Source organism: Triturus cristatus, chromosome 7 (assembly GCF_964204655.1).
Source record: "Triturus cristatus chromosome 7, aTriCri1.1, whole genome shotgun sequence".
Classification (NCBI taxonomy): Eukaryota; Metazoa; Chordata; class Amphibia; order Caudata; family Salamandridae; genus Triturus; species Triturus cristatus.
In genome coordinates, this window is record NC_140590.1 from 1558736696 (window position 1) to 1558763092 (window position 26397).

Sequence of the window (26397 nt, forward strand, 5' to 3'; positions counted from 1 at the left end):
TACACGGCTGGTGGTTCGGTGCGTACATACACGGCTGGGGGGGGGTTCGGGGGCGTACATACACGGGTGGGTGTTTGGTGCGTACATACACGGGTGGGGGTTTGGTGCGTACATACACGGCTGGGGTGGGTGTTTGGTGCGTACATACACGGCTGGTGGTTCGGTGCGTACATACACGGCTGGGGGGGGTTCGGGGGCGTACATACACGGCTGGTGGTTCGGTGCGTACATACACGGCTGGGGGGGGGTTCGGGGGCGTACATACACGGGTGGGTGTTTGGTGCGTACATACACGGCTGGTGGTTCGGTGCGTACATACACGGCTGGGGGGGGGTTCGGGGGCGTACATACACGGGTGGGTGTTTGGTGCGTACATACACGGCTGGTGGTTCGGTGCGTACATACACGGCTGCGGGGGGGGTTCGGGGGCGTACATACACGGCTGGTGGTTCGGTGCGTACATACACGGCTGGGGGGGGTTCGGGGGCGTACATACACGGGTGGGTGTTTGGTGCGTACATACACGGCTGGTGGTTCGGTGCGTACATACACGGCTGGGGGGGGTTCGGGGGCGTACATACACGGCTGGTGGTTCGGTGCGTACATACACGGCTGGGGGGGGGTTCGGGGGCGTACATACACGGGTGGGTGTTTGGTGCGTACATACACGGGTGGGGGTTTGGTGCGTACATACACGGCTGGGGTGGGGGTTTGGTGCGTACATACACGGCTGGTGGTTCGGTGCGTACATACACGGCTGGGGGGGGTTCGGGGGCGTACATACACGGCTGGTGGTTCGGTGCGTACATACACGGCTGGGGGGGGGTTCGGGGGCGTACATACACGGGTGGGTGTTTGGTGCGTACATACACGGGTGGGGGTTCGGGGCGTACATACTCTGCTGGGGTGGGGGTTCGGTCCGTACATACACGGGTGGGGGTTCGGGGCGTACATACGCGGGCGGGGGGGTGGTGGGGTGTTCGGCGCGTATGCGGGCACATGTCTCCATGGTTGCTATGGGAGTTCGGTTCGGACGGTGTTTTTTGCGTACGGTTGTGAAATGGGGAGGACGGGAGGGATCGTACTTGCGCAGTCGGACTTTATTTTTCCGCACGGTGGGTTTCTCGCCCGGGGACGTGTCGGTGACTTTTCCCGACCCGAGGACGTGTGGGGAAATCTTCCCAATGCGATTCGTATGGACTTTTTTCCGTTCGAATCGTACTTGGCAGTTTGTACGCTACTTTGACGATTCGGACGGAAAAAAATCCGGATACGAGTCGGACGGGGAATTTTTTTACCGGATCGGAATTGGCACCATAATATATAATATATATTTACTTAATAATGTTTTAATAATTATTTTAGTAAATTATACATTATTTAAAAATGTTAAAAATTGCAAAAACATTACACACATAAAACAATAACATAAATACAAATTAAATAATTATGTATAACAAATTTAAAAAATTACATTTAATTTAAATATTGTTAAAATTAATTATAGACTATATTAGCTAAAATAATAAATAAATATTAAATAGCAGAAAATATAAAACTACTACTCCAGCTCAAAAAAAAACAACAGAAAGGAAAATGTTGCATAGCGGAGAGCTAAAAATTACTATATCCACTCCAGATAGTGTAACAGTAGGGAAAGTGTTGGATAACGTAGAGGTATAAATTACTATTCCGACTCCAGGGAGTGCAACAGTAAGGAAAGTGTTGGATAGCGTAGGGGTAAAAATAACTATTCCAACTCCAAAGAGTGCAACAGTAGGGAAAGTGTTGGATAGCGTAGGGGTAAAAATTACTATTTCAACTCCAGAGAGTGCAACAGTCGGGAAACTGTTGGATAACGTAGGGGTAAAAATAACTATTCCAAGTCCAAAGAGTGCAACAGTAGGGAAAGTGTTGGATAGCGTAGGGGTAAAAATTACTATTCCAACTCCAGAGAGTGCAACAGTAGACAAAGTGTTGGATTGCGTAGGGATAAAAAGTACTATTCCCACTCCAGAGAGTGCAACAGTAGGGAAAGTGTTGGATAGCGTAGAGGTATAAATTACTATTCCGACTCCAGGGAGTGCAACAGTAAGGAAAGTGTTGGATAGCGTAGGGGTAAAAATAACTATTCCAACTACAAAGAGTGCAACAGTAGGGAAAGTGTTGGATAGCGTAGGGGTAAAAATTACTATTCCAACTCCAGAGAGTGCAACAGTCGGGAAACTGTTGGATAACGTAAGGGTAAAAATTACTATTCCAACTCCAGGGAGTGCAACAGTAGACAAAGTGTTGGATTGCGTAGGGATAAAAATTACTATTCCCACTCCAGAGAGTGCAACAGTAGGGAAAGTGTTGGATAGCGTAGGGGTAAAAATTAAGATTCCCACTCCAGACAGTGCAACAGTAGGGAAAGTGTTGGATAGCGTAGGGGTAAAAATTACTATTCCAACTCCAGAGAGTGCAACAGTAGGGAAAGTGTTGGCTAGCGTAGGGGTAAAAATTACTATTCCAACTCCAGAGAGTGCAACAGTAGGGAAAGTGTTGGCTAGCGTAGGGGTAAAAATTACTATTCCAACTCCAGAGAGTGCAACAGTAGGGAAAGTGTTGGATAGCGTAGGGGTAAAAATTACTATTCCAACTCCAGAGAGTGCAACAGTAGGGAAAGTGCTGGATAGCGTAGGGGTAAAAATCCCTACTCCAACTCCAGAGAGTGCAACAGTAGGGAAAGTGTTGGATAGCTTAGAAGTTAAAAATAACATACTTATAAATAAAATAATTCTTTAAAATAAATACTAATTTAATTATTAAATAACTCAAAATTACTTACAAATACCAATAGATATTTATTAAAAACATAACTACCAATAAATAATTAGTGAGCAATCAATTACTAATAAATACCAATAAATACTAACTAATGAATATTAATTACCAATTTAAAAATATTGAACATTTACATTTTTTATACCAAAAAATAATTATCAAACACTAATTACCAATTAAAAAATATTAAACAATTACATATTTTTATACCCTAATTAATAATTATTATACATTAATTACCAATTAATAATTACTTATAAGTATATTAATTGGAAATATCAATAAATAATATTTAAACATTTTTAATTACCAATTGATTATTAATCAACAATAAATTATTTTTCATAACCAAAATATTATAAGTTATAATATTTACCAATTAATAATTAATCTCCAATGAATTAATTATCAATACCCAACAACACATTTAAGAATTACTTAATTAGATTTCTATTACTTCCAACACTATTCCCCTATAAACACACAAAACACTCAAATAATAAAATAATACAGTTAACTTAATTATCAATTAATCAATTAATAAAAACTAATTACCAATTAATAAAAATTAATTACCAATTAATACTTAATTAACAATAATATAATTCTCAATACCAATAAATAAATAAAAATATTACTTAATTACAATTAAATTACTTCCCACCCTATTCCCCTATAAACCCACAACCCGCTACAGAATTTAAACGCAAAAATTATTTTAAATTAATTTATAATTCCTAATAATTTATAATTAATTTCATATAATTAAATTACTTCCCACCCTATTCCCCTATAAACCCACAACCCGCTACAGAATTTAAACGCAATAATTATTTACAATTAATTTATAATTCCCACAAATTTATAATTAAATTCATATATTAAATTACTTCCCACCCTATTCCCCTATAAACCCACTACCCGCTACAGTACTAAAACACAAAATTAACTTTAAAAAAAACCATTATTAACATATAAAAATTGTATACATATATTTTAAAACCAGTAGAACACTTAACAAAAAATAATTAACACATACATATTAAATACATAATAAAATACATGGCTATATTATAAATATCGATATTAATGACATCGATATTAGTAACATCGATATATTTCATATCAATATTACTAACTTCGATAGTACTAACATCGATATAAAAAAAATCGACATTACTTACCTTAGGGTCGATATTCTGTCCATAGATATTCTTGACATCGATATTCTTTCCCTTCGATATTCTAAACTCGATATTATTGTAGGTCGAAATTAAATTTTCGATATTTAGACTGCTCACCGCAAAGAACATATCCACTGACTTCCATGGAGAGCAGAAAGAAAACAAAAAGTACTTCTCTGAATATGAACAGTGGAAAGACAGATGTCATTTAATTGAAAGGATTGGACTGAATTAAATTTGCATTTATATAGTGTTTATTATACCTGACTATGCGTTGAAGCAAGTAGCTCACAATTAAGGAACCCAAAGAAGTTAACAGTTAATTCAGTGGTTATTTGCATTAGTCTTTACTACAGTTTCCTTGTGGTACAGTAACGAGTAGGGTGTGGTTATTAGTGGCAGCTCTGTTAGAACAAAATGGTTGATGGTATGAATAGATATTGTTGAGTTGCAGGGATAAGGCTTCAAAGAAAGACGATAGAACTCTGAAGCCAGACTCATCCTGAACCTCCCCAAACGAACCCACATCACTACCCACCTGAGAGACCTCCACTGGCTCCCCATCCAGAAAAAGACACTATTTCAAGCTCCTCACACTCGCCTACAAAGCCCTCCATGACCGAAGACCTGTCTACCTCAACCATCGACTGAACTTCCACCAACCCGCTAGACACCAGCGCTCCTCTTCACTCCCCTCACACAGACCCCGCATTTCCATCACAGCCGCAGAAGTGGCTGTTCCTTCTCCTATATCGCTGCCAAGACCTGGAACGACCTCCCCCTCCAGCTTCGCACAGCTCCCTCGCTGGCAGACTTCAGAAAGAGACTCAAGACCTGGCTCTTCGACTGAGACACAGCGCTCAGATACCCAGAGGGGTGACAGTGCTGTGCTTTACAAATGTTGATTGATTGATTGATAGTAAAGAAGCTATGTTCCAGGGCAGGGCAGACACAAGAAGATGAAGTAAAGCCATTGAATAATAAGAAAAGAAAATGAGATTGATAAAAACACCAACCAATGGTAAGCAATAGGCTGCACCAAAGCATTGATATTGTCTGATATAGGGCTTCGACAACAGACAGCTCAAAGCCGTCTGTAGGTGAGACATAAAAAGAACTGGAGCAATGCCCACTCCACCCCAGGCTCTATATAATCCCAGGTGGGTCTTGAGTCGGCGGCGTGCAACGTAAGAAGCGGGCCATTCAGGAAGCTGATGTCAATCATTGTCAGGCCGATAAAAGCACTGTTGTATGATCCAACCTCGCTGGATGCCTCGACAGCCCCACTTTCAAAGCATGGAGTTCGCATTCTCCTTGTCTTTTGAGGCTGTGTGTGTCAATAAGAAGAATTACTCCCTGAAGGAAGGCACCTTCCCACTGGAATGGAAAGCCGCACAGATTCTCTCAATTAGGAAAAATCCTAACATTTCCACGGAAGATGTAACCAACTACCGCCCCATTTCTTTACTTCCCTTACATAGCAGACTCCTGGAAAAACACATTTACAAGCACTTGTCCGATTTCGTTGAATCCTCAAACTGCTTGGATTCTTCGTAATCTGGATTCTGACCCAGATACAGTACAGAGTCTGCGCTGGTGGCAGTTACAGTTAACATCAAGATGCTGTTGGACAGAGGTCAGGCGGTACTTTTGGTGCTGCTTGACCTATCCACAGCATTCGACACCATCTCCCACCAGGCTCTATTTCGGAGACTGGGAGATATAGGCCTCATAGGGAATGTCCTGAAGTGGATGGCTAACTTTCTGTCTGACAGAACTCAGACCATTAACCTGGGTCACTTCCGCTCACAAACAACCAGGGTGACCAAGGGAGTACCACAGGGCTCATGTTTGAGCCCTACCTTGTTTAACATTTATATTACTCCCTTGGCAAGACTACTGAGGAATTTAGGATTTATTCTTATATCCTACGCTGACGACACCCAACTTCTACTCTCCTTTGACAAAACCAACTCCAATATTCAGACCACCTTCTCAGAGGGTATGAAAGTCATCACGGATTGGAAGAAAGAGAATTTTCTTCAGCTCAATGCAGCTAAGTCAGAGATTATGCTGTTCGGTGAAGCAACAGTGAATGGGCCCCCTAGCTGGTGGCCAGATGAACTAGGTCCTGCCCCATGTCCAAAACAGGTGGTAAAAAACCTAGGAGTTCGATTAGACCACAAACTCACTTTGAGGAAGCACACCACCTCCACCGCTGGAGCCGGCTTCCACAGCCTTAGTCTACTCAGAACAGTTTTCCCTTTCCTGCCATTATCCACTTGATAAACCTTGATCCAGGCACTACTCTACAGCCGCCTGGACTATTGCAACGCCCTGCTGATTTCAGCTAACGATAGCTCCATAAGCAAACTACAGGTTGTCCAAAACACTGCGGCACGCCTGGTGACCAATGCCCCCCCCCCCCAGAACCGCATCGCTCCTGCTGCTTCTAAAACTTCACTGGTTTCCAGTGCGGAACTGGAACAAATTTAAGATCTGCTGTATGGTATACAAGTCGTTAAACAACCTAGGCCCTAGCTACCTAAACGAAAAATTTGTTAGCTATGTACCTTCTAGACCCCTTCGCTCAGGAGCTAAAGCACTGCTCCAAGTTCCGCGTTTCAAAAAAACCCGCTTAGGTGGCAACGCCTTTCACCACCTGGCCCCACGCTACTGGAATGAACTTCCCATACACTTGCGTCAATGCACGGACTATCTGGCATTCAGAAAGTTGTTGAAAACGTCACTGTTCTAAATGTCTCTCCTTGGTTAACTATGGCTGTCTTAGCGCGGAGATACCCTGATGGGGTGATTCGGGCGCTTTACAAATAAAATAAAATAAAGTAGAAGAACCCGCCCACCACCCCCTTTTAATATGTGAACGCAGCCTTCTTCATCAGTTGCAACCACGGTGAGGGCAACAGATCTCTTCTGGAACCACCAATAGCACAGGGAGTTGTTTAAGAAGTTCCAGCCCTAATGTGGGGCATAGTGCAGGCCCCTGTAGCTCAGTAGGGGGCTGCAGCCCTTCAGGGCCCCATAGTCCTTCAGGGAGGCCCCATTCCGCTTGTGTCAATGAATATCGGTTAGATATGGGAGACTCAGGGCCCCCTTTTCTTATTCTTCAGGGTGGGGCATCATTTCATGTCACGCCACTGCCCTTAGTTACAGGTTGGTGTAGGGATGTAGCCAGTCTCTCATAAGTATCAGGGAGGCCAATCAGGTGGGAAAGACCAGTAGGCGGGACTTACAGCCTAATGGCGTTTAAGTTCACCACCTGTCAGTAACCCTGACCTGCGCCACTGTGCCCTTCACTAAACCAATAAATGCTTCCTACAGTGGCATGGTGGGTTGTCCCGGGGGCATACTCCCTCCTGTCAGCATGCCAACACATCTCAGTTGAAACACCGATCTGCAAAAATATTTAATTCACAATATGAACTACCTGTATACCGTCAAGATAAGTATGTACAGGCCAGTATAGAGTTAGTATTCCTAATGCCATATCTTCTACATACCTTGGCTCTATAGCGATAATCCTTATTTGGAAATACGACATGTGTGCACGGCGGCGACATTTTGACCCTTGTCCCGCCCCCTTTGCTAAAGTCTGTCTATCAAACCACAAAATGGTGCTGCTCGTCATTTCATTTCCTTTAAACATATACAAGAAGGATGTACTGCCCCGATGAATCACTCCAGCTGTTGAAGGTTAGCAGGTTTGCACATCTGGCGAGGCGGAGACCCTGCTCATGTCGTTCCTTTTTACGGCCTGCCCTCTCTTCGCCCTGCTCCCGCCTTCCCTTCAAGGACAGGTGAAGTGAGAGACCCAGCTCTGTCCTCATTGGACGGCTTGTAGTAAAATATTTTACTGCCGATCAGGAGACAGATTGTTCTCTGGAAGCAGCGCGAGGGCGCCGCCTCCGGCGCACACCCGACCGCGCGCCAGCTATTGATTATTGTAACAAGAATGTATATATATATCTGCTCTGGTCATTGATTACCGCTGTAGCAGTTGATTATGGAAAAAGGCCTTCTTGTCTTCAGTAAAAAGCTGCGAGGGGTGGGAGGGAGGGGGGAGGACGGAGGGAGGGAGGGGGGAGCGAGGGAGGGAAAGAGAGAGAGAGTGAGAGAGAAATGGGAGGCCAGAGGGGGAAAGAAGACATATCGAAACGAATAAAGAGAGAGGGAGAACATGTTGAATTGTAAGAAAGACAAAAATACATGGTAATGGAAAATAGAGAGCGACGGCGCGAGACAGAAACACAGATGTACAGAGATCCAAAGGAGAGGAAGAAAAGGATAAATAGAAAGTGTAAGTAGAGGGAAGGACAGGCAGAGGGACCTATAGGCAGCGAAACTGAGGGAATGAAAGGCACTCACACAGAGAAGCAGGAAAAGAGTAGAGACAGACAGTGACTCGGAGAGAGTGAACTAAAGACATGTGGAAATAGGGACCTGCAAGAAACAGCAAGAGAGAGAAACAGAGGAAGGAAGGAAGGGAGGCCTCTCTACTGAGCAAACAGAGGCAGAGACAGATCTATAGAGGACGTTAAACAGACGGAGTGAAAGAAACTGAGGGAGACGGGGCCATCTGGGAAGAAAATAAAACAAAGAGAGATAGAAAAGAGAGATACATATACAGTTAGATATGATGACAGACAGAAGAACGATAGGAGGCGATTGAAAGAAAGAAAGAAAAAAAAACAAAGAAAGAAAGAGAAAGAAATGAAGAAGGTAAGAAAGAAGGTGAGAAACAAAGAAGGTAAGAAAGAAGGTGAGAAAGAAAGGAGAGAAGAAAGAAAGAAAGAAAGAAAGAACGAAAAAAAGAAAGAACGAAAGAAAAAGAAAGAAAGAAAGAAAAGGATGGAAAGGAAGGAAAGAAGGAAGAAATAAAGAAAGAAAATGGCAATCCTAGAAAGCCAATGCATCACCTGCTAGAAAGGGCAGCTGAAGGTGAACGCCATGCAGGGCTACGATAAACCTCTGCACAGAAGGCCTCACTTCTGTTGTGACTGCCCAACACAAACACATGTTTACAGGACACAGAGTCAATGGCTGCAAACAGAAGATTGAAGCAGGTAGTCAGGACTGAAAACCTAGAGACATAATTTTCTGTGCCCAGTGTAACTGCGGGAGAAATAAACACAACAGGTATTTTCTTCAGTACGGTCCAAGCTACAGAAATGTGTCAGAGTTACCCTCCTTTAGCTGTCTGAGAAGGAAAAAGAATGTCCAAGAATTAGATAAGATTGGAAGCGGTGTATCTTGCTAAGAAACAAAGTGAGATTGAAGTCATAGCTGCCAGAGGTTCTTCATTGGGTCATCAAACTACAGAGAATTTGAATGTCAATCATGTCTACCAATATTATATAAACTGAAACGTATGAGCGCACTGGGTTGATCTGTCCATCCCTGGTATGTTATGTACTAAGATCGCACATCAATATGCAGATTCAATTTGTGAGGCACTGTCCTCAGTTCACCGAGGACTGGATGATCACTCATTGACTTAAGTCAAACGCTACCACCCAATCAAAACCGAGATGCTATTGGCGTTAGGCACGTCTCACCATATGCTTGTTCAATCATGGCCGGAAGAACCTTCTTGCATTTGTAAGACCACAGACCTACCTGCTCCAACCAAGTCCTAACGGATTATCCTAGGCGTTGGCCTAAAATGAGACATTATATAAGACACTCAAAGGCTTCCTTTTTCCATCGTATTCTCCTACGGAATTTCCATCTCTTGCCAGTAGCATAGTCTGGAACTGTGTTGAAAGCTTAAACCGAAATTCACCGAAAAGCCAAGGGTTTCGCAGAGGATATCATCAATTCCTAGATTCATATACATTACAGGGTCGATCCCTTGTTTCCCCATAGCTTCCTATCTTTGTAAACAGCTTAGCATCATGAGGCCGGGGGTACAAAAGGGGCTGGTGATGGACGGAGCATCAGAACCAATCAAGCACTCACACCCAGTCAACAGATCTGGGTTTGATCCATCACCGTTCTTTAGCCCACTCTGCCACCCCAGTTCAGACATGGCCATATGCAAATCAGTCTGACCCTGTGCCTCATGAGAACAGTCCAGCCCGAACTGCCAAAACAAGCTTCCTAGGACCGGTTTCTGGCATTTCAGCCGTCTTCAGCCAGGCTTGCTTGAATCCAGTGGCAAAGTGAGCAAGGGACTCACGTCTGAGCATACCCTGCCAACTTATGGCGAACAAAGCGGTACAAAAGGGGGTGGTGATGGACGGAGCATCAGAACCAATCAAACACTCACACCCAGTCAACAGATCTGGGTTTGATCCATCACCGTTCTTTAGCCCACTCTGCCACCCCAGTTCAGACATGGCCATATGCAAATCAGTCTGACCCTGTGCCTCATGGGAACAGTCCAGCCCGAACTAGGCTTGCTTGAATCCAGTGGCACAGTGAGCAAGGGACTCATGTCTTAGCATACACTGCCAACTTATGGCGAACAAAGCGGTACAAAAGGGGGTGGTGATGGACGGGGGTAGCCAGGATTGTACCTTTGGGTATCGACAGCTCCCCTAACTGACAACCTGGTTGGAAGGTTTAGAGATCTCTAGATTAATCTTGGATGATGTCAGTCATTCTTCACTTGTGTCTTTTACCCCCATCCAGGGTGGTACTCCATGAAGCAGCCAGCCTTGTGGATGAGCCCTGGACCAACGACAGGTGCCCCCGCAATCCAAGTACACTCAAGCTCCCTCCTGAGATCAGGGTGAAACCAAATGACTCTCTGGCTTTAACAAAAAAAAATGATAAACCATCCAATCAGGTACAGAATCTGAGTCCCTCAGATGGTTAGCGATCAAGTGGGTGTAGTTTCACTCCCCGACTACAACATGTAAATGGAGTACAACATTGAATACATTTTCACTTGTGGTGGCCAGGTAGACCTTAAATGCTTTACCAATGTCATTCTGTGTTGATGATTCATTTCTAGCATTTCTGGTAAGGATTAAAACATGTTCGTTTAGTCATACTTAGGATAATGATTGGAATTTTGCGTATGGAGAAGCTGGGCTACATTTTAATTCTACATGTGGTTTGTCCTTTCTGTAGATACGAATTATTACACAATAAATAATACAACTACAGTAATACAATAATAAAATAAGGACTGCAAAGTAATGAAATAATGTGATGAAATAATACGAGCATAAAAAAACAAAATCATAAAAGAGTAGAAAGATAATATTGTAATAAAATGGTATATTGGAAAACGATTTCAATAAAAACGTTAAGTGAATGCTACAAATCTAAAATAATATAATGGGCGTTAGAGAAAGTCAGAAGCCAGACATGTAGGGAAAGCTGAGGTTTCTAAAGTAGATTTAAGGAGAATTTAAAATCAATGGACACCCGCTCTCTACCTGATAAGACATAAAAAGCTTAATGCTTTGGAGGGATTAGTTATTGATCTGTATGGCGGTAACATATGCTGCTGCATTTATAGTAACGCTTCAATCGTGTGAGCCAGACACCATTTTGTTTTGTTAAAATCTGCAGATTGTGCAGTAGATGATGGATTATGTGGCAAATGCGGTATATCTAAAATTAGGTGATAATTACAGCACAATCGCATAATTCCAGTGGCCCTGGCTATAAGATCTCTTGGTCACATTGAAAAATATGTGCAACCTGGACAATCTTCACAAGAGTGAGGTTCATTAATTCGTTATTTTTTCAATCCGAGTATTTCCATAAAATCATATACATTAGGTATTCTTAGACTAAGCAGTACACAGCAGATGCTAAAATACAGTATATTCCTGAATATCACTGAAAAGTGAGGGGCATATCAACTGCGGAATTACATCAAATTGCATACTAGTGACTAATTGTGCAAATATTGGTGCAAGCGTGAAAAAATACATGTGTACCAGATGCCATATGCCAATTAAGAGCATCCTCATTGCCAGTATAAGGTCTTCTTCCTCCAGAGGTGGTTTTCCTTCAATTTATCCAGCAAACACTACAACCAACCAATGCAGGTTAGCTTCTTCATACAACTGTCACTCAGTGCAAATGTACACCAAGATACCTGAGTGACATCCATAACCTTCTAGCAAGCAAAGGACGTACAGAACCTTCTGCAAAGCCTTACATGTAACACAATAGTAACACCACAAAGCACACTGCATCTATTGACCAGAAATGCCATTCTTGGTGTAGAGGAAATACAACAATTAAATGTTTTTTTGTGCCCTAGACAAAAAAAACCTTCTGTCCTATGAAAGCATTCCATTATTTAGGAAAAATTGCATTTTTCATGCCTTTAGCAGTACTTGTTACTGGTGGTGCCTTAGACAGCAGTCTTTCCTTGCCTTATGGAATTGCCAGCCATGCAGAGGAGGTACCGCTAACTAACATGGGTTCCATCTTTGCTCCTGCTTTGACATTGAGCCACATCGCAGAACGCTCCTAGTGGTCTATGTTATTCAAGGTGTACTGAGCGACAGATCTGCTATTTAGTGGAACGGCTTCAGAGTTGCCGATGAGAAGCTGGCGGCAGCTAGTGGGTCCAAAAATACCTTCATGGAAACTTTCCAAGTGAGACATGAAATCCCATTAGCAAGGCAGAGGGGACTGTCAAAATCCAGAGTGACAATCCTGCATAATTGCAATGGGCTACAATTGCCAAATAGCTGGGGGCGTTTTACAAAACACGCCACATCTGCCACTTGACGGGCAATTCAAGGAGAGAAAATGGAAGCACATCTTTTCTCCTTCCATTAATGAGCAAGCTGTGGAAAAGGGTGGGGATCAACCTGGTGGTAGTGCCTAAGAAGGCCAACAGCTGCAGAAAGGCATTTGTATCAAAGATTGTCGAATACCACACTCGATACTCAGAGGCCATAGCCTTCAAGCTGATCAGAGTCAGATGCCTTTCTTCAGATCAACCTTTGGTTAAGATCTGTATCATGCTCACTTCCAGTGGAGTTCATGTTTTATTGCCATTGGCCAATTATGGTTTTGATGGCTTCCGTCATGGCAAATTATTATTATTATTATTATTATGAGCTTATAAAGCGCACTTATACCCGAGGGTGTCCTGGCGCTAGAATACTGAGCATCCCTGGAGAACGAGGGCCTAGTCCCTAAATAACCAGGTCTTCAGCTCCCTCCTGAATGAGAGAAGTTCATCCGCTTTCCTAATATGCGCTGGTAGGCAATTCCACGCGGTGGCCGCACCATAGGAGAACATCTTTCCTCCCCAGCTGGCCTTTTTTGTCCAGGGCACAACCACTAGATTGCTCTCCGCAGAGCGAAGTGCTTTCCCTGGCACATACCGCTTGAAGCAATCCCTCAGAAACTCAAATCATGGATGTTCATAGTTTCAGTATGGCAGCCGTGGTCTTTACGGTTTGTCCATGGTCAATCGTGGGTGTCATTGTTTTTCCATGGTCAAGCATGCTTGTTCATGGTGTGCATGGTTTTCTCCATGATCAACTATGGATTTCCATCATTCCTTCATGGTCAGCTATGGTTGTTTCTTGTTTCTCCATGGTTGACCATGATGTCGCACAGCTTTTCTATTATCTGTCCATTGTATGTATGGCCATGGTAAATTAGGGTTAGTTATGGTTTCTGCATGATCAACCACAACTGGTCATGCTCTCTCTAAGATCCAACTTTGGCTGTTTATGATTTTTCTAATGTTAACCATGGCCAGCTGTGGTTTTTCCATGAACATCTAGGGAAGACCATGGTCGGACTATGCTTTTGACAGAAAGACAGTCCAAAAAGTATTTTTAAGATCTAAACGACCAATATCAGTAGAAAGTGTTTTATCAACATTAGGTCCTGCACCCACTATATAAAACTGTAAAATATTTAAATGCAGGAAGAACAAGACTTCCTTTGACCTAGTTAAGCTACATTCTTAGAGGCAAGATAATTGTGTGGCATATTTCATAATCCTTTTATTATACAATGTGTCATGTTGCTACAGACTACATTGAAATTATATTTGGCTTTAATGAAGAGTATGTATTTTTCGAGAAATCCTAAGTGTGCACAAATTTTGTGATGACGCACAGTAATGGCTTTTACCCAGAATGGGTAGTGATATGATAGGCCTTCGCCAAAAAGACCCAGGACAATGCAATCTGGTCTTTAGTGAAGATAAGGGACGGGTTTATCAAAGTGGTGATACGTGAACAAAATGGCAGCAGAAGAAGACAGAGGCAGCGAAACAGAGAGACAGTGGCACACTTCCTACTACAACCAAAGACTGTGGCCAACCAAAGTAAAGCACAAGTTGTTTGGCTGGTAGTTGTGAAGACGATGCTTGTGTCAATAATGGGTGCTTGTATACTGTCTTCTGCGACGCATCTTCATGCTTTAGTCAGTACTCAGAGATTGGGATCTACTGTGACCCTTTAATAGAGAGCATTCCCCCATGCACTCATTCCTGGTGGAATTATTCCCTCTTGGTGGATACCACATACTCACCATCATCTTCGAGTATTAAGCCCCACCACGCCCGCCAGTCCCACTCTCATACTTACGGGAAATCTGGCGGTTCAAATGCGGATTTGATGACGCCAGCGTAGATCGCCAGGATGGAGAGGATGACGCAACCCAAGAAGACCAGGGCAAACTTATTGACGTACTTCACGCCCACAAACACCACGAGAGCCATGAAGCTGAGCACGCAGGTGCCGTAAACACGCATGTTGTTCAGGAGGGCTGCTGGCTCCCCTGCTGCATCGTCGGACTTGAAGATAGCCATTGCTGGAAAGAGGTAAGTCTGCAAGGAGATGACACACAGGACAAGTTAGTCTTCAACCCGGTACTTGACCATCCTGCATCTCTCGTCTGCCTTCCTCTCTTTTCCTTCATCTGTATTTTAGTGATGCCCCTTCCGTCCATCTACTGACTTCCTTCTCCTAGAACAAACACCTGCTTCACTTCTATTTATACAATGAATGTTACAGTCAGAACTTCTCTTGGTACTTAACAATAGTTTTTAATATTATAAAATACAATTTGTTTATTCTGATGAGAGGCTGAGTCGACCACATCAGGACCAAACTTCTGGGTGACACATAGATCTCTCCAGAAGGTGCAATAGCCCACTTGGCTAGCTCACACTTTCTTTTCCGTTGCCACACGATTCGTCTCTGTTCACGTTATGTCTCTGCTCTCTCTAGTGCTCCTGTTTCCTCTTCCTCAAGCTATTTTGTCTGCCCATCCCCTAACCTCTCCATACACTACCCTTTACACCATATATCACTCTTCCCTTTTTAACTTTTGGTTTATTGAGGCTTTAGAGCCACAACGGATAACCAAATGGAGTGTATTTTTCAAAAAAATGAACTACTGGGCAGTGCCGTCTTAATGCATGGGCACGCTGAGCAGTTGCCCCAGTCCCCACGAGCATAGGGGCCCAATGCAGACCAGAATTTAATACTAATTTTCCGTTAAACATTTTTATTCTAGTGAGTGGTTGTGTAAGCAGGGCCCAGTGCACTACTTTGCCCGGGGGCCTGTAATGCTGTTAAGACGGCCCTGCTACTGGGCAGGAAGTAGCTGTAAATGTAAAAATGTAAATTGATATTTGTATAGCGCACTACTCACCCGCAAGGGTCTCAAGGCGCTTGTACAAATACCACTGTGGAACCCATCCTGGCTTTCCCTGTGAGGCATCCACTCCTGGGCACCCCCAAGGTGGAGGCCAGGCATCCTTAGCATTGTGGGGGCCATTGTGGAGATTAAGCAAGCTATTGCCCAGAGTTGCAGAGTGGGACTCCATGATTGGAATGGCACCAAGGCGAGAATTATCAGGTCCGTGGAATTTTTTGAGCCCAAGACCCGCCGAGGCGGGGAATTGAACCCTGGTCCCGGGCTAGACCTCTGCATCAGGGTCTGCCGCTCTAATCATTGAACCACACTTCTCTGCATTCATCACATGTCCTTGCATTAACAAAGAAGAGCTGCCATTGGAATGCTTAGAAAGGAAGCGTTCATTTGGTGAAAATGATCACAGTGTGCATTGGGCCACTGTCTGCAAGTTGCTCTTTCGCCATCTTGCATTGGGCAGTCGTCAAACACTGTAAATGCGGAGATGCTGTGGCATTAAGCGATACCAATATCACACAAGGAGAGCGGCACAGCGCAGAAGCTTGATGGCACACTATGCCTACAGTCCCCCGTCCCACCCGCATCCAGAGTGCTTACCATGTGTCCTGCCCTGCTGCTTGTGAGCCACCTCTGCCAGGTCTCATTGGCACTCACCGCCTGTCCACCCTCCCTGATGCTGGAGCCCTGCTTAGCACGTCATGCGTCACTCCAAGAGTGACTGAATGGGAGAGTACGAGGGCCCAGCTGCTGTGCTCCTTACACGCGCTTCCTTGGAATGCTGCCCTTGAAAGAGAGGAAGGACTTACCGAGGACATGTCTGCTGTTTCCCTCTCCCGATTTCTAGGACAGTGACAGGGAAGCAGCTGGCTGCAAGAGAGACGCAGAGCGAGTCTGTGTCTCTGCATCCAGCGGCCGCCATGTCACTGTGCGCTTGGCTCTGCGTCTTGCAGACTTTTCTGTTACCTTTCCACACTCCGGTCTAATGGCTCCAGAGACAGGCATACCCTCTTGTACAGCTACGTGGTAAAGAAGCAGGCTGCAAGATAGGCGCGGCGGCCCTCTCTTTCTGCGGCCTACCGCCTTCAAGTCAGTGTGCACCTGTCTCTGCAGCCTGTCACTGCACTCGTTTCCAGTTCAGTGACAAGGAAGTGACAGCGAAGTAGCAGGTAAGTGACAAGCTGCGGAAACAGGAGCGAGGTAAGGGACAATGAAGCAGCAGCTGCAGAGACAGGCACGCAGTTTGTCGCTCGCTGTCTCTGCAGTCTGTCACTTCCCTTTCGAGACTAGTGCAGAAATGGTGAGCTGATGTGGCAGGCCTACGCGGTGCAGCAGCTTGTGATTAGGCCCGGGAAAAATTTACATTACATCGGTGTAATTAAATTCATTTTGGAAATTTCGCATTATTTTTGTTATGGGAAATTCCTGAAATCATGTCATTACACCACCTCACGTAATGATTCATGGCAGAATGACAAGGTAAACAAGTATTGGCATAGCCAATAGGTCTCGCCTTTGGGACCTTATAAGTGTTTAGCCATGCAACAGTTGCATAACTAAATACTTATAAGGTCCCAAAAGCGAGACCTATTGGCTATGCCAAGCGGCCGTGCGGCCGCGAAAGTGAAAGCGATCGCGATCAAACATCAAAGGGGCCTTGGGGCCGGGAAAGTGAAAGCAATCGCGGTAAAGTGCGGCGCGCGCGCCCGCGCACATGCACTGTAGCTCTAGGCTAGCCTGGTAGCATTTTTTGGAGCCCTCTCAATAAGTCTCACCAGACCAGCGCATGCGCTGGGTCAGGCGAGACCTAAAAACCTGAATGTGAGTGGCTGTTCTTCAAAGCAATTACTGGGTCTAGTGGCTTAGTGAACTAATCCGCCCACTACAGGGGCCAGTGGTTCGACCTCATGGTCACAGGTTTATATCCCTACGGGTCCACTCAGCCTTTCATCCTTCTGAGGTTGATAAAATGAGTACCATTGAGTTGGATAACAATAAACATCTGTTATTCAGCGCTAAGATACCCATAGGTGAACGTGCACTTTACAAATACACGTTATGTTTACAGCAACTGTGTTTTCACACATTTTTTGGACGGAATACATCCTCATGTCAAACATTCACACAAGGATGCATTTCACTTGAAAATGGAGCAATAAATGATGAATTTGCATTTTACGTCACCACGTCTAAGTTTGGATAATTTTCCTGACATTTTGCATAATTATGTGAAAGCAAATCACCCGAATTTTGCACACCCCTAGAGGTAAACTGCGGTTTTTGGAGATGGGGCGGTTGCTCGGACTGGAGGCACTTCTCCTCCACACATCTGACATCCCCTAACTCCAGAAGTTTTACTTCAAGTTCCTCCTGCTCAGGGAGCGGTGTCTTGCCTGCAGTCACAGGCAGCAATGCTGGACACTAGTTGTGACACCCAACAAGTGGAAGAAAGCCACCCTTCGCACGTCACCTCCGAGGGTGCCCAGAGATAAACCAATAAAGGGGCATATCAACAACAACCGGCGATAATTATCGGTAAGCGCACTTAGCCCTAGGATAATTATCGCCGGCTAGCGTGGATTTTTTCGCTGAGATAGCGTGCTATTAGCAACGCTTATCTCAATAGCGATAAAAATCCTCACGCTAAGTGGCTAACGTGAGATTATCGCTGGAAACCCAGCGATAATCTCACGTTAGCTTGTTGATAGGGACAGACAAACTTAGCCATGATATCCTCCTTCCATAGGATATCATGGCTAAGTCAGAAAAATACCAGACGTAAAAAAGCAGCGTTAACCGCGGTTAGTGCTGCTTTTTTTGTCTCTAACAGGGTTAGCGATATTCTTGATAATAGGAGAAATGTCGCTTAGCGACATTTCTCCTATTATTTTACTCTGGAACGCCCCCTTTGCATCTCATTAGAGATGCAAGGGGAAGCGTAGAGTAAAAGGGTGCTAACATGCGAATTTGCATGTTAGCACCCTGTTGTTGATAGGGCGCTAGTTTTATCTCTGCTTTTTTGGCTTTTAAAGCCAAAAAAGCAGAGATAAAGCCCTTGTTGATATGCCCCAAAGTTCGCTCTCTTTGGTTTAACGTAGCTATTTTACTGTTGGTATCTCTAACGCTTAAGAAGGGTCTCTAGACCCCAGATGAGCAATCAGATATACCGATAGCCTGAGAAATTAAGGTTGAATCAAACAACCAACTTTGATCCATCTCTTATTGAGACAGCAGACTGTGAAAGTCTAAGAAATCCACATTTACATCATCCAGAATGTACCCTGCAACTCACAGGCATGAAGATACTCCATAAGAAAAGCCTCGAGATAGCTCTAAAATAATAATGTGTCTACAGAGAGTAAAACATGGCAGCAAAAATGTAAGAAAAAAAACCCGAAACCTGCAAGGGAGAAACAAGAGGCAATACAGATGAATGAGTCGAAGAATTTGAAATTCTCCTATCAATTGTGGGATTACTAATCCCTCAAAGGAAAGCAAACAACCATTAGGGTTTGAGTCCATCAATTAATAAACTGCATCTTGTAAAATGTATAAAATGAGAGAGGATGTACCTTTACAGCTAGAGGGGTCGACCTCGAAGCTGGGGAACCGGGTTCGAGTCTCGGCAATGACGCTCAACATCCAGTAATTTGGGGCAAATCACTTAATCTCCCTGTGACTAACAAAAATGAATCTGTCCATCTGTAACGAAACTGGTGCTCATGTAAAGCACTCTGATACCCGATTTCTCTGGTCTAGCTTGCGCTATATAAAACTCATTAAATAAAAATAAGGGGCATATTATCAAGGCGGCGCTATGAAACTCTCGCCGCTTTTGCGTCCGTTTTCAGGCGAAAAGCGGCGATAATTTCATCGCTTTATCAGCAAAAACACGCTACCGCGTGTTTTGCTGACTTAGTGCCCGTTTCCAGCATGCCTAACTTTGCATCGCTAATGAGATGCAAAGTAGGCGTGGCTGTGAAACCAACCAGGGAAAATATTGCGAAGGCAGCTATGCGATATTAACAAAGAAGGGTAGCGATTTTTTAAATTGCGTTAAGTATGCCTCAACGCAGGAATTTAACGTCTGTTAAATTCCTGACTAAGGCATACTTAACATGGGGAGTGGATTCTGTGGCTAAGACCACAGGCCCTATCATCTAGTATATCGCCGTTTTCCACCACTATCTCTGGAATTTTTATCGCCTCGGCGATGCGCGTTGTTGATAACGCGCTAACCGGGCGATAAATTCCAGAGATAGCCGGCAATAAATATGCAAGCGCTGAGCGCGCTTTGCGAAATTTATCGCCGTCCCTTGTTAATATGCCCCTAAATTCTAGAGTTACCTCAGCCTGACATGGGTTCCAACAAGATACAACTTTCATAGGGTGCCTGATTGACCGCCATATCGAAAACGGTATGCCCTCTGAGTATCAAAGCTAGAAAATTGTGGCAATCATTTATCGGGGACACAATATCAAAACCAAACTATCAAAAGGTAAGTAAGCATAGATTTTCGAAACCTAACTCCGCACACACGTACCTTGACAATATCTATCTTCAATGTGAGTAGATGTGGAGTTTGGAATGGTAAGTCTATACTTCCCTTTTATGCACATTCCTTTCGATATCTTGGTCCTCAAAATTTTGGGAATGATATTCTTATGCCTTGATATACTTAGCCTTGAGATTCAGTAGTAAATTTTCTCGAACACATAACTCTGAACCTTGTCAGAGCTCATAGAGAGGCAATCGGCGGCTCACCATGAGTCCTCGAAACAGGACAGTTGTACAGTCAGAGGTGCAGCCAATGAATCTTAAATTTTTGGAGGATTTTCTCTTTATGCCGACCTCCAACTCATGCTCTGGGGCCCTGCCTGAATGAATGAATGAATGAATGTGGATTTGGAAAGCATGCAAATATCCAAGGCAATGAACGTGTTGGCGCTAGAGAAGGAACCATACTGTGAGAAAGGAGATAGAAAGAAGCAGAAATATGGCAAAAAGTCTAGATGTTGAAAATAAGAGTTTTCATTTTTTTACGAAAGGCTGAGTAGCAGGCTATAGAGTGAAGAAATAAAGGCAGAGAATTGCTGGTTTTGGGAAAGGGGACAGAAAAGGTAGTAATGAAATGGAAAACTACATAGTCTCATGATTCCTATCTGCCCTCAACAGCAAATATTCTTTGCAATCCCTAATCTCTTGGGTCCCACTCGCACCCAGCCTCCATTTATGTCTCCCAAACTCCAACGAGCACTCACTTACCATCAGAATTTCGATGGTCCCGAGAATATACATGGCGCCTGCGAAGGTGGTGCCAAGGTAGAAGCAGAGCCCAACTGCTCCTCCAAATTCTGGTCCCAGAGACCGCGAGATCATGTAGTAGGAACCCCCAGCTGCAGAAAAGGAAAAACACCTGTGGTTACTAGCAGTTAACAACCAAAACTACCAATGCAGAGCCCAAATCCAGCCGAAGAGACCAGAGTTATAACAGCAGGGGGTGGGCACACACAATATGAAGATCTGATGGTTGGGCAGTTAACGTATGTACCAAGGTGAAGCGGGCGCTGACTGTAGGTGCCACAATTGAATAGTTGGAGTAGAGAGATATCAAGATATACGAGGCAACGGGCGACACAGGGGGCAAAGTGCGCCTTGTTGAGAGGTTTCTGTGTGTATGCACACACCACAACTTGGAAGCATTGACAGCAGGAGGTAGGTGAATACCACAGGCAACACACACCTTGGAATGTTGCGGGCTTTCTTCTCTAGATGGACTGGTTCTACCAATAAGTACATTCATCTGGTTTGTGGGAGGTGGGGTGCAAAAGAGCAGTGGGCGCACTTACCAGATTTGTATGCAATTCCAATCAGGGGTGCACCCATTCCAAGACTTATCAGTAATACTAGAAAGGGTTAAATACACTCATTTGGGGCTCAGAAATGTGAAATCTGTGCTCGGATGGATGAATTTATACCTGAGTGACGGCACTGGCAGCAGAGACCCCGCCAGGCTTGTAAAGCTGGCAACACTGGCCCGAGGAGGCTGCATTGACAGCAGGAGGACTAACAGAAGATGGCATCTCACCAGGCTGGGGCAGTCTCATCAGGTGAGGGCTATCTTAATGAGAGAGAGCGCTCCATGCTGCCAAATTACTAGTGTAGAGACTACAGACCCCCAAATTCCCCACTCCAGTTCACGTGATCAGCACAGCATAACCATCACTTGGGCGGTAGTCAAAAAATTGTCAAATTCTAAACTAAGAAGGCATCATGCACTAAACCTGAGTTTGGGACACCTGAGAGCAAATGAGGGCTGACCTATCGAGAAGCGGGAGTCCAGTAAACTGGGAGGTCTTGCTAACAGGGGCGGTTTCTGTGGTACCCAGATCCAGCGCTTTACTTCTGACAGGTTTGCACTTAAGACCATGCTGAGGATTTGTCTGTAGTATAGTTTTAGGAGCTCAGGGCCGGCTTTAGCGCTGGTGGGGCCCGGCGCGACAATCATTTTTGTCGCCCCCACACCCTATGAGCGCCTCCTTGCATTCTCTCACTACCACTGGGCAAAAGTGCACCTAATCTCTCCAAGCTTAAGTTATTGCTAAAAACAACCCCCCCCCGCCCCCCCTCCTGAGGTCAGCACCCCCTTAATAGGTCAGCGCCCAGTGCGGCTGCACCAGTCGCACTGCCCTAATGCTCGCCTTGTAGGAGCTGACTTAGAGATCGGAAACAGATTTAGGAATATTTGTACCCATGTGGAAAAGAATCTCGACCCCGCACACGTAAAATTCGTAACCACTATAGGCACATTCTTGTTTATATCACAATAGTTTTTGCTACATTTTTCCAAGTAACAAACAGCAGCGCGAGAAAAATATGGATACTTTCTCGATATGAAAATAATACAGCTACATTCAATCCTTTAAATATCTAATAACCCGCTTTTGTTTTAGAACCTAACCTCCATTTATCCTTCCATCATCTTTACAACTCCTTTCTTCCCATTCGCAGGTAACGATGAGTTGTAGATATCAGTTATTTAGGCGCCGCCCAACACATTAACATGATGACATTTAAAGTACAGCAGAAAGAAAAGCTGAAGGGCAAGACATTCTGTGATGAATGTTGCCGGAGAAAAAAACAAAACTGGTGAAAAAACAGGATAAGCAAGGAGCAAGAAAAATAAAAGAGGACCTTACCCTGTGAGAGCAGGAGAAGCAAATGCCGAGTTTACCTAAGGATTGTGAGCCCTTTCCAACATTCTGCCTTCCTAGCAACCATTGTTCCGCTCATAATGACGAGGGTTGTGGCAATTAAAGAGATATGCAAATAATATGGTGCTGTGGGACTTAGTAAAACCCTCATTTACCAGTCTGTGAGCGTTAGAAAAGTCCTTACTAGAGATAGTATTTCCTACCTCACTAGACTCCCTTTGTACTCTTTCTACCTGCTGTTTTGTTTGGGTGGCATAATGTACGCAGGGCAAGTATACAGCAGGGGAGGAGCAAAATAGACTCATTTATATGGCAAGAAAAGGCAAATTATGTGGCATAAGGCGGCACAATTTATGAAACTATGACTTCATTAATTTGTTATTTTTAAGCATGTTAACACTGCACGGGCAAAGGTTTCACCTCATCAGTACCAGTTTAACACCCAAAAACATCAACAAGCAACTGAAAGTTGAGAAGTCAACCTTTGTTTAAGGTAGATTTAAAAATAAATAAATCCGTAGATCATCAAGCAGATAATGGAATACGTGGCAAATGGGGCACATTTATAATTATACAAAAAAGAATTGCAGAATTCCAGTGGCTTTGAGTATACAACTCCTGCTCCATCATAGCTAGCGACACCAACTTATCTATAGGAGCACTGACCCGGTCTCTTGAGTTGCAGCCTTCTGTCAGGTAGGCAGCTGTGCCACCAAGGCCCTATACCATCTACCCCACCAATGTACAGTGATGCAGAATTGCCAGCATTAGCACCCCATTTTGCAACTCCGGGTACACTTTGTGGGGACATCCTTTGCCTCATAGGCTCCAATTATGGCCCCTTTTGTGTTTCCTCAAAATCTCAGTCAAAATCTTTAAGTCCCTTAAAAGATTTAAATACCATTTGCTTCAGTTTCACTGGAAGAACAATGTTACTCAGTCATCATCGCTTAATACCACATCCTGTGGTTCAATATGGTTTTCTCAATCTATGCCCTGTTTTTTTTTAACCGGATGACACTCTTTTAGTTCTTTGGTAATCATTAGAGAGCATGTGCCTGAAAACATAACTTTAACTGTCTCGGACAGTTCTGAGTTTTAGATACTATTTTAATTTCGGATATTAGTACCTTGCTGAGTACCAACCTTTAGGCGGTGTTGAATCCTGCGTTCTTATAAGGCTCAGTTTTAAGCCATTTAAAGTTGTGATTTTAAGCATATCTGATGATGTTTCCTGGTTCTCAAGCGAGGTATCCTTGCACCTCAGTGTTTTCAGGCTGATTAAAGCTTCATCTAGTCCCATTAGCCTAAACTCTTCTTACAGTAATGATCTATCGACCATGTCGAATCTCTCCTTGAAATATATGACCACACAATAGGCATGACTTTGTATGTATGTAACTAAGGGTGTAAAGTGTTGCCTTAATTTCAGAGCATGATGGGGGCACTGAACACGAGCAAGTGCCCTGAGATACGATTCAGGGTCTTTTTCGAGGAAACCCATCATTCGTTGGCGGTGATCACTATTGTGCACAGAGGTAATGTTCTATGAAGAGGTGGCAGTTCAGTCGCTACTGGGGATTGTACTGTTAGTGGCATTATATAGCGTTCCCTCACTTGTCGAAGCCCCATCGGTACTTTCCAGTTGGCTAACTACAACATCTGCAGTGCATGAATGGGTGAAGGGTGTTGGTTGTAGTGTTGGCTTTTGGTGTTGTGTTTGAGGCGTGAAGAGTGGGCTCCAGACATGGTGCAGCCGCACAAACACACCGTTTACAGTAGTGGTTGTAAGAAAGGAGTGTGCGACTAGAATCACAAGCAGCAGATACAAGCCACTCAATGGCGGCAGCACGAAATGAGTTGGGTTCTGCATTTGGGAAAATCCATGTCTCTTGCCTGATTTCCGCATGGTTGTTGATGATTCTTGTCCACTTTGGGAGTGTATTCTATAGCTTGCAGTTGTGTAATGAGAAGGACCCCCCCCCCACTTAGGTGGTGTTGTTTTTTATTTTTAATCATCAGAGGGTGGTATTAGGTGAGGGACCAAACTTAACCTAAGTGTTTTCCATGGTTGTATGACCTGAGTTTAGGTGGTAAAAAGGTTGTTCCTGCCTTTTGGTTTCCCTGTGTATAGTGCAGAGGGCTTTGAAGGATATTCTTCTTGGCACTAGTAACCAGAAAGTGATTTGAGAGCAGAAGTAATGAGGGCCGGTCTGTTTGAGTTAAGAAGTTATCTCGCCACTCCAGTCTGGATTCATTGTAGTTTTATAATTCTTTTTTACAGAATCCAATATAGAGACCATGTGTAGAGTTCAGACAGGATATTATCAGGTCCAGAAATTCTTGAATCCTGGGTGGGAGACCTCTGTATAAGGTTGGGGGATCTAGTCAAGGTGGGCTACTCATCTTCAAGGGTTCACTTGCCCACCTGAAGTAGCGATGGGCAACAGAACCTAGGCCTTCCCAGTCAGTAACTCTTCCTTTTCCACAGTGGCATAACGCGAAATGATGAGGCTCCCCCGCAGAATGTGAAGATTGGCTGCGGAGTCTCCCATACCTCACAGATATTCATTGGCCTTTGGCACAATGGGCCCTTCCCTTGAAGAATTGGGGGGCCCTGAGGCTTGGGGCCCTCCTACACTGCAGAGGCTATATGGGCCTGAGTTATGCCCCTGCTTTTCCACCTTCATATCAATTTGGTGGGAGCAGGAAGACACTGACCAGTGGGTGATTGATTCACAGCGGGATTGAAACAGCACCTTTCTGAAAAGAAATTAATGTGAAATGCTGTGAGCCTGACCACCAGTTTATACTAATTTCTAAAGTGTTTTTTCAGGGGGAGTCACAGCCAGAATATATACATTATTAAAGAAAACAGTTTGTAAAATACCTAGTTTGACTAGTGCAATGCACACATTTTTAAGTTAAAAAAAGTACATTTACCTCAAACATCTCGTCAAATTAAAGCATTTCAGTAGGTAGTTCTAGCAGCACCAGTGTCATGGAGAGAGAGGACCTCATTAAAACTTAAAAAGGTGAAGGTTATAGGACAAGCATTGGCACATGAAAACAATCATTGGCAACGATAATAGTTCTGGCTTTAAAGGAGTGCTTATGATAATGTTAAGCATTACAAGTAAATAGCATATGGTTTTGTGTGAAAGCAAAGAACTGTAGAATAATATTGGTGTAGGTTAAAATTTCAGGTGACGGTTGCACTGTCAAGCCAGACCTAAAAATCCATGTAAGTTAGTGACTGCCCTCCTCTCATCTATGCTGCTGACAGAGAGAGCCAAACACACCATACATTTTCTAATTCTCTAAGACACTTTGATAGTGTTTATAGGAAAGTAGGATCTGCTTTTATGATTACCCCCACTTTTTGCCTGGTGCTAAGCTAGTCTGACTGGGATCATACTAACCAGGACCCCAGTCTCTCTGCTTTCTCCCTTAAATTGTTATGTTTAGTACTTAGGTACATCCCAGATTGGATACTGAGGCACCCTTGTCAGTCCTTAGCATATGGTACTAAGGTAGCCAGCGCATAGGT

General features: G+C 44.0%; 1 protein-coding gene across 3 annotated transcripts in view; it reads right to left on the reverse strand.

Annotated features, from left to right (window-relative positions):
* SLC12A5 (solute carrier family 12 member 5) overlaps window positions 1-26397 on the reverse strand; it is a 1098594-nt gene that overhangs the window by 250684 nt on the left and 821513 nt on the right. For all 3 annotated transcript variants that reach the window (XM_085619360.1, XM_085619359.1, XM_085619361.1), the window contains exons 6-7: window positions 20899-21029; window positions 14561-14802 (exon numbers count right to left, since the gene is read on the reverse strand). In XM_085619360.1, coding sequence (XP_085475486.1) covers window positions 14561-14802; window positions 20899-21029 — 373 coding nt within the window. The remainder of the gene's footprint in view (window positions 1-14560; window positions 14803-20898; window positions 21030-26397) is intronic.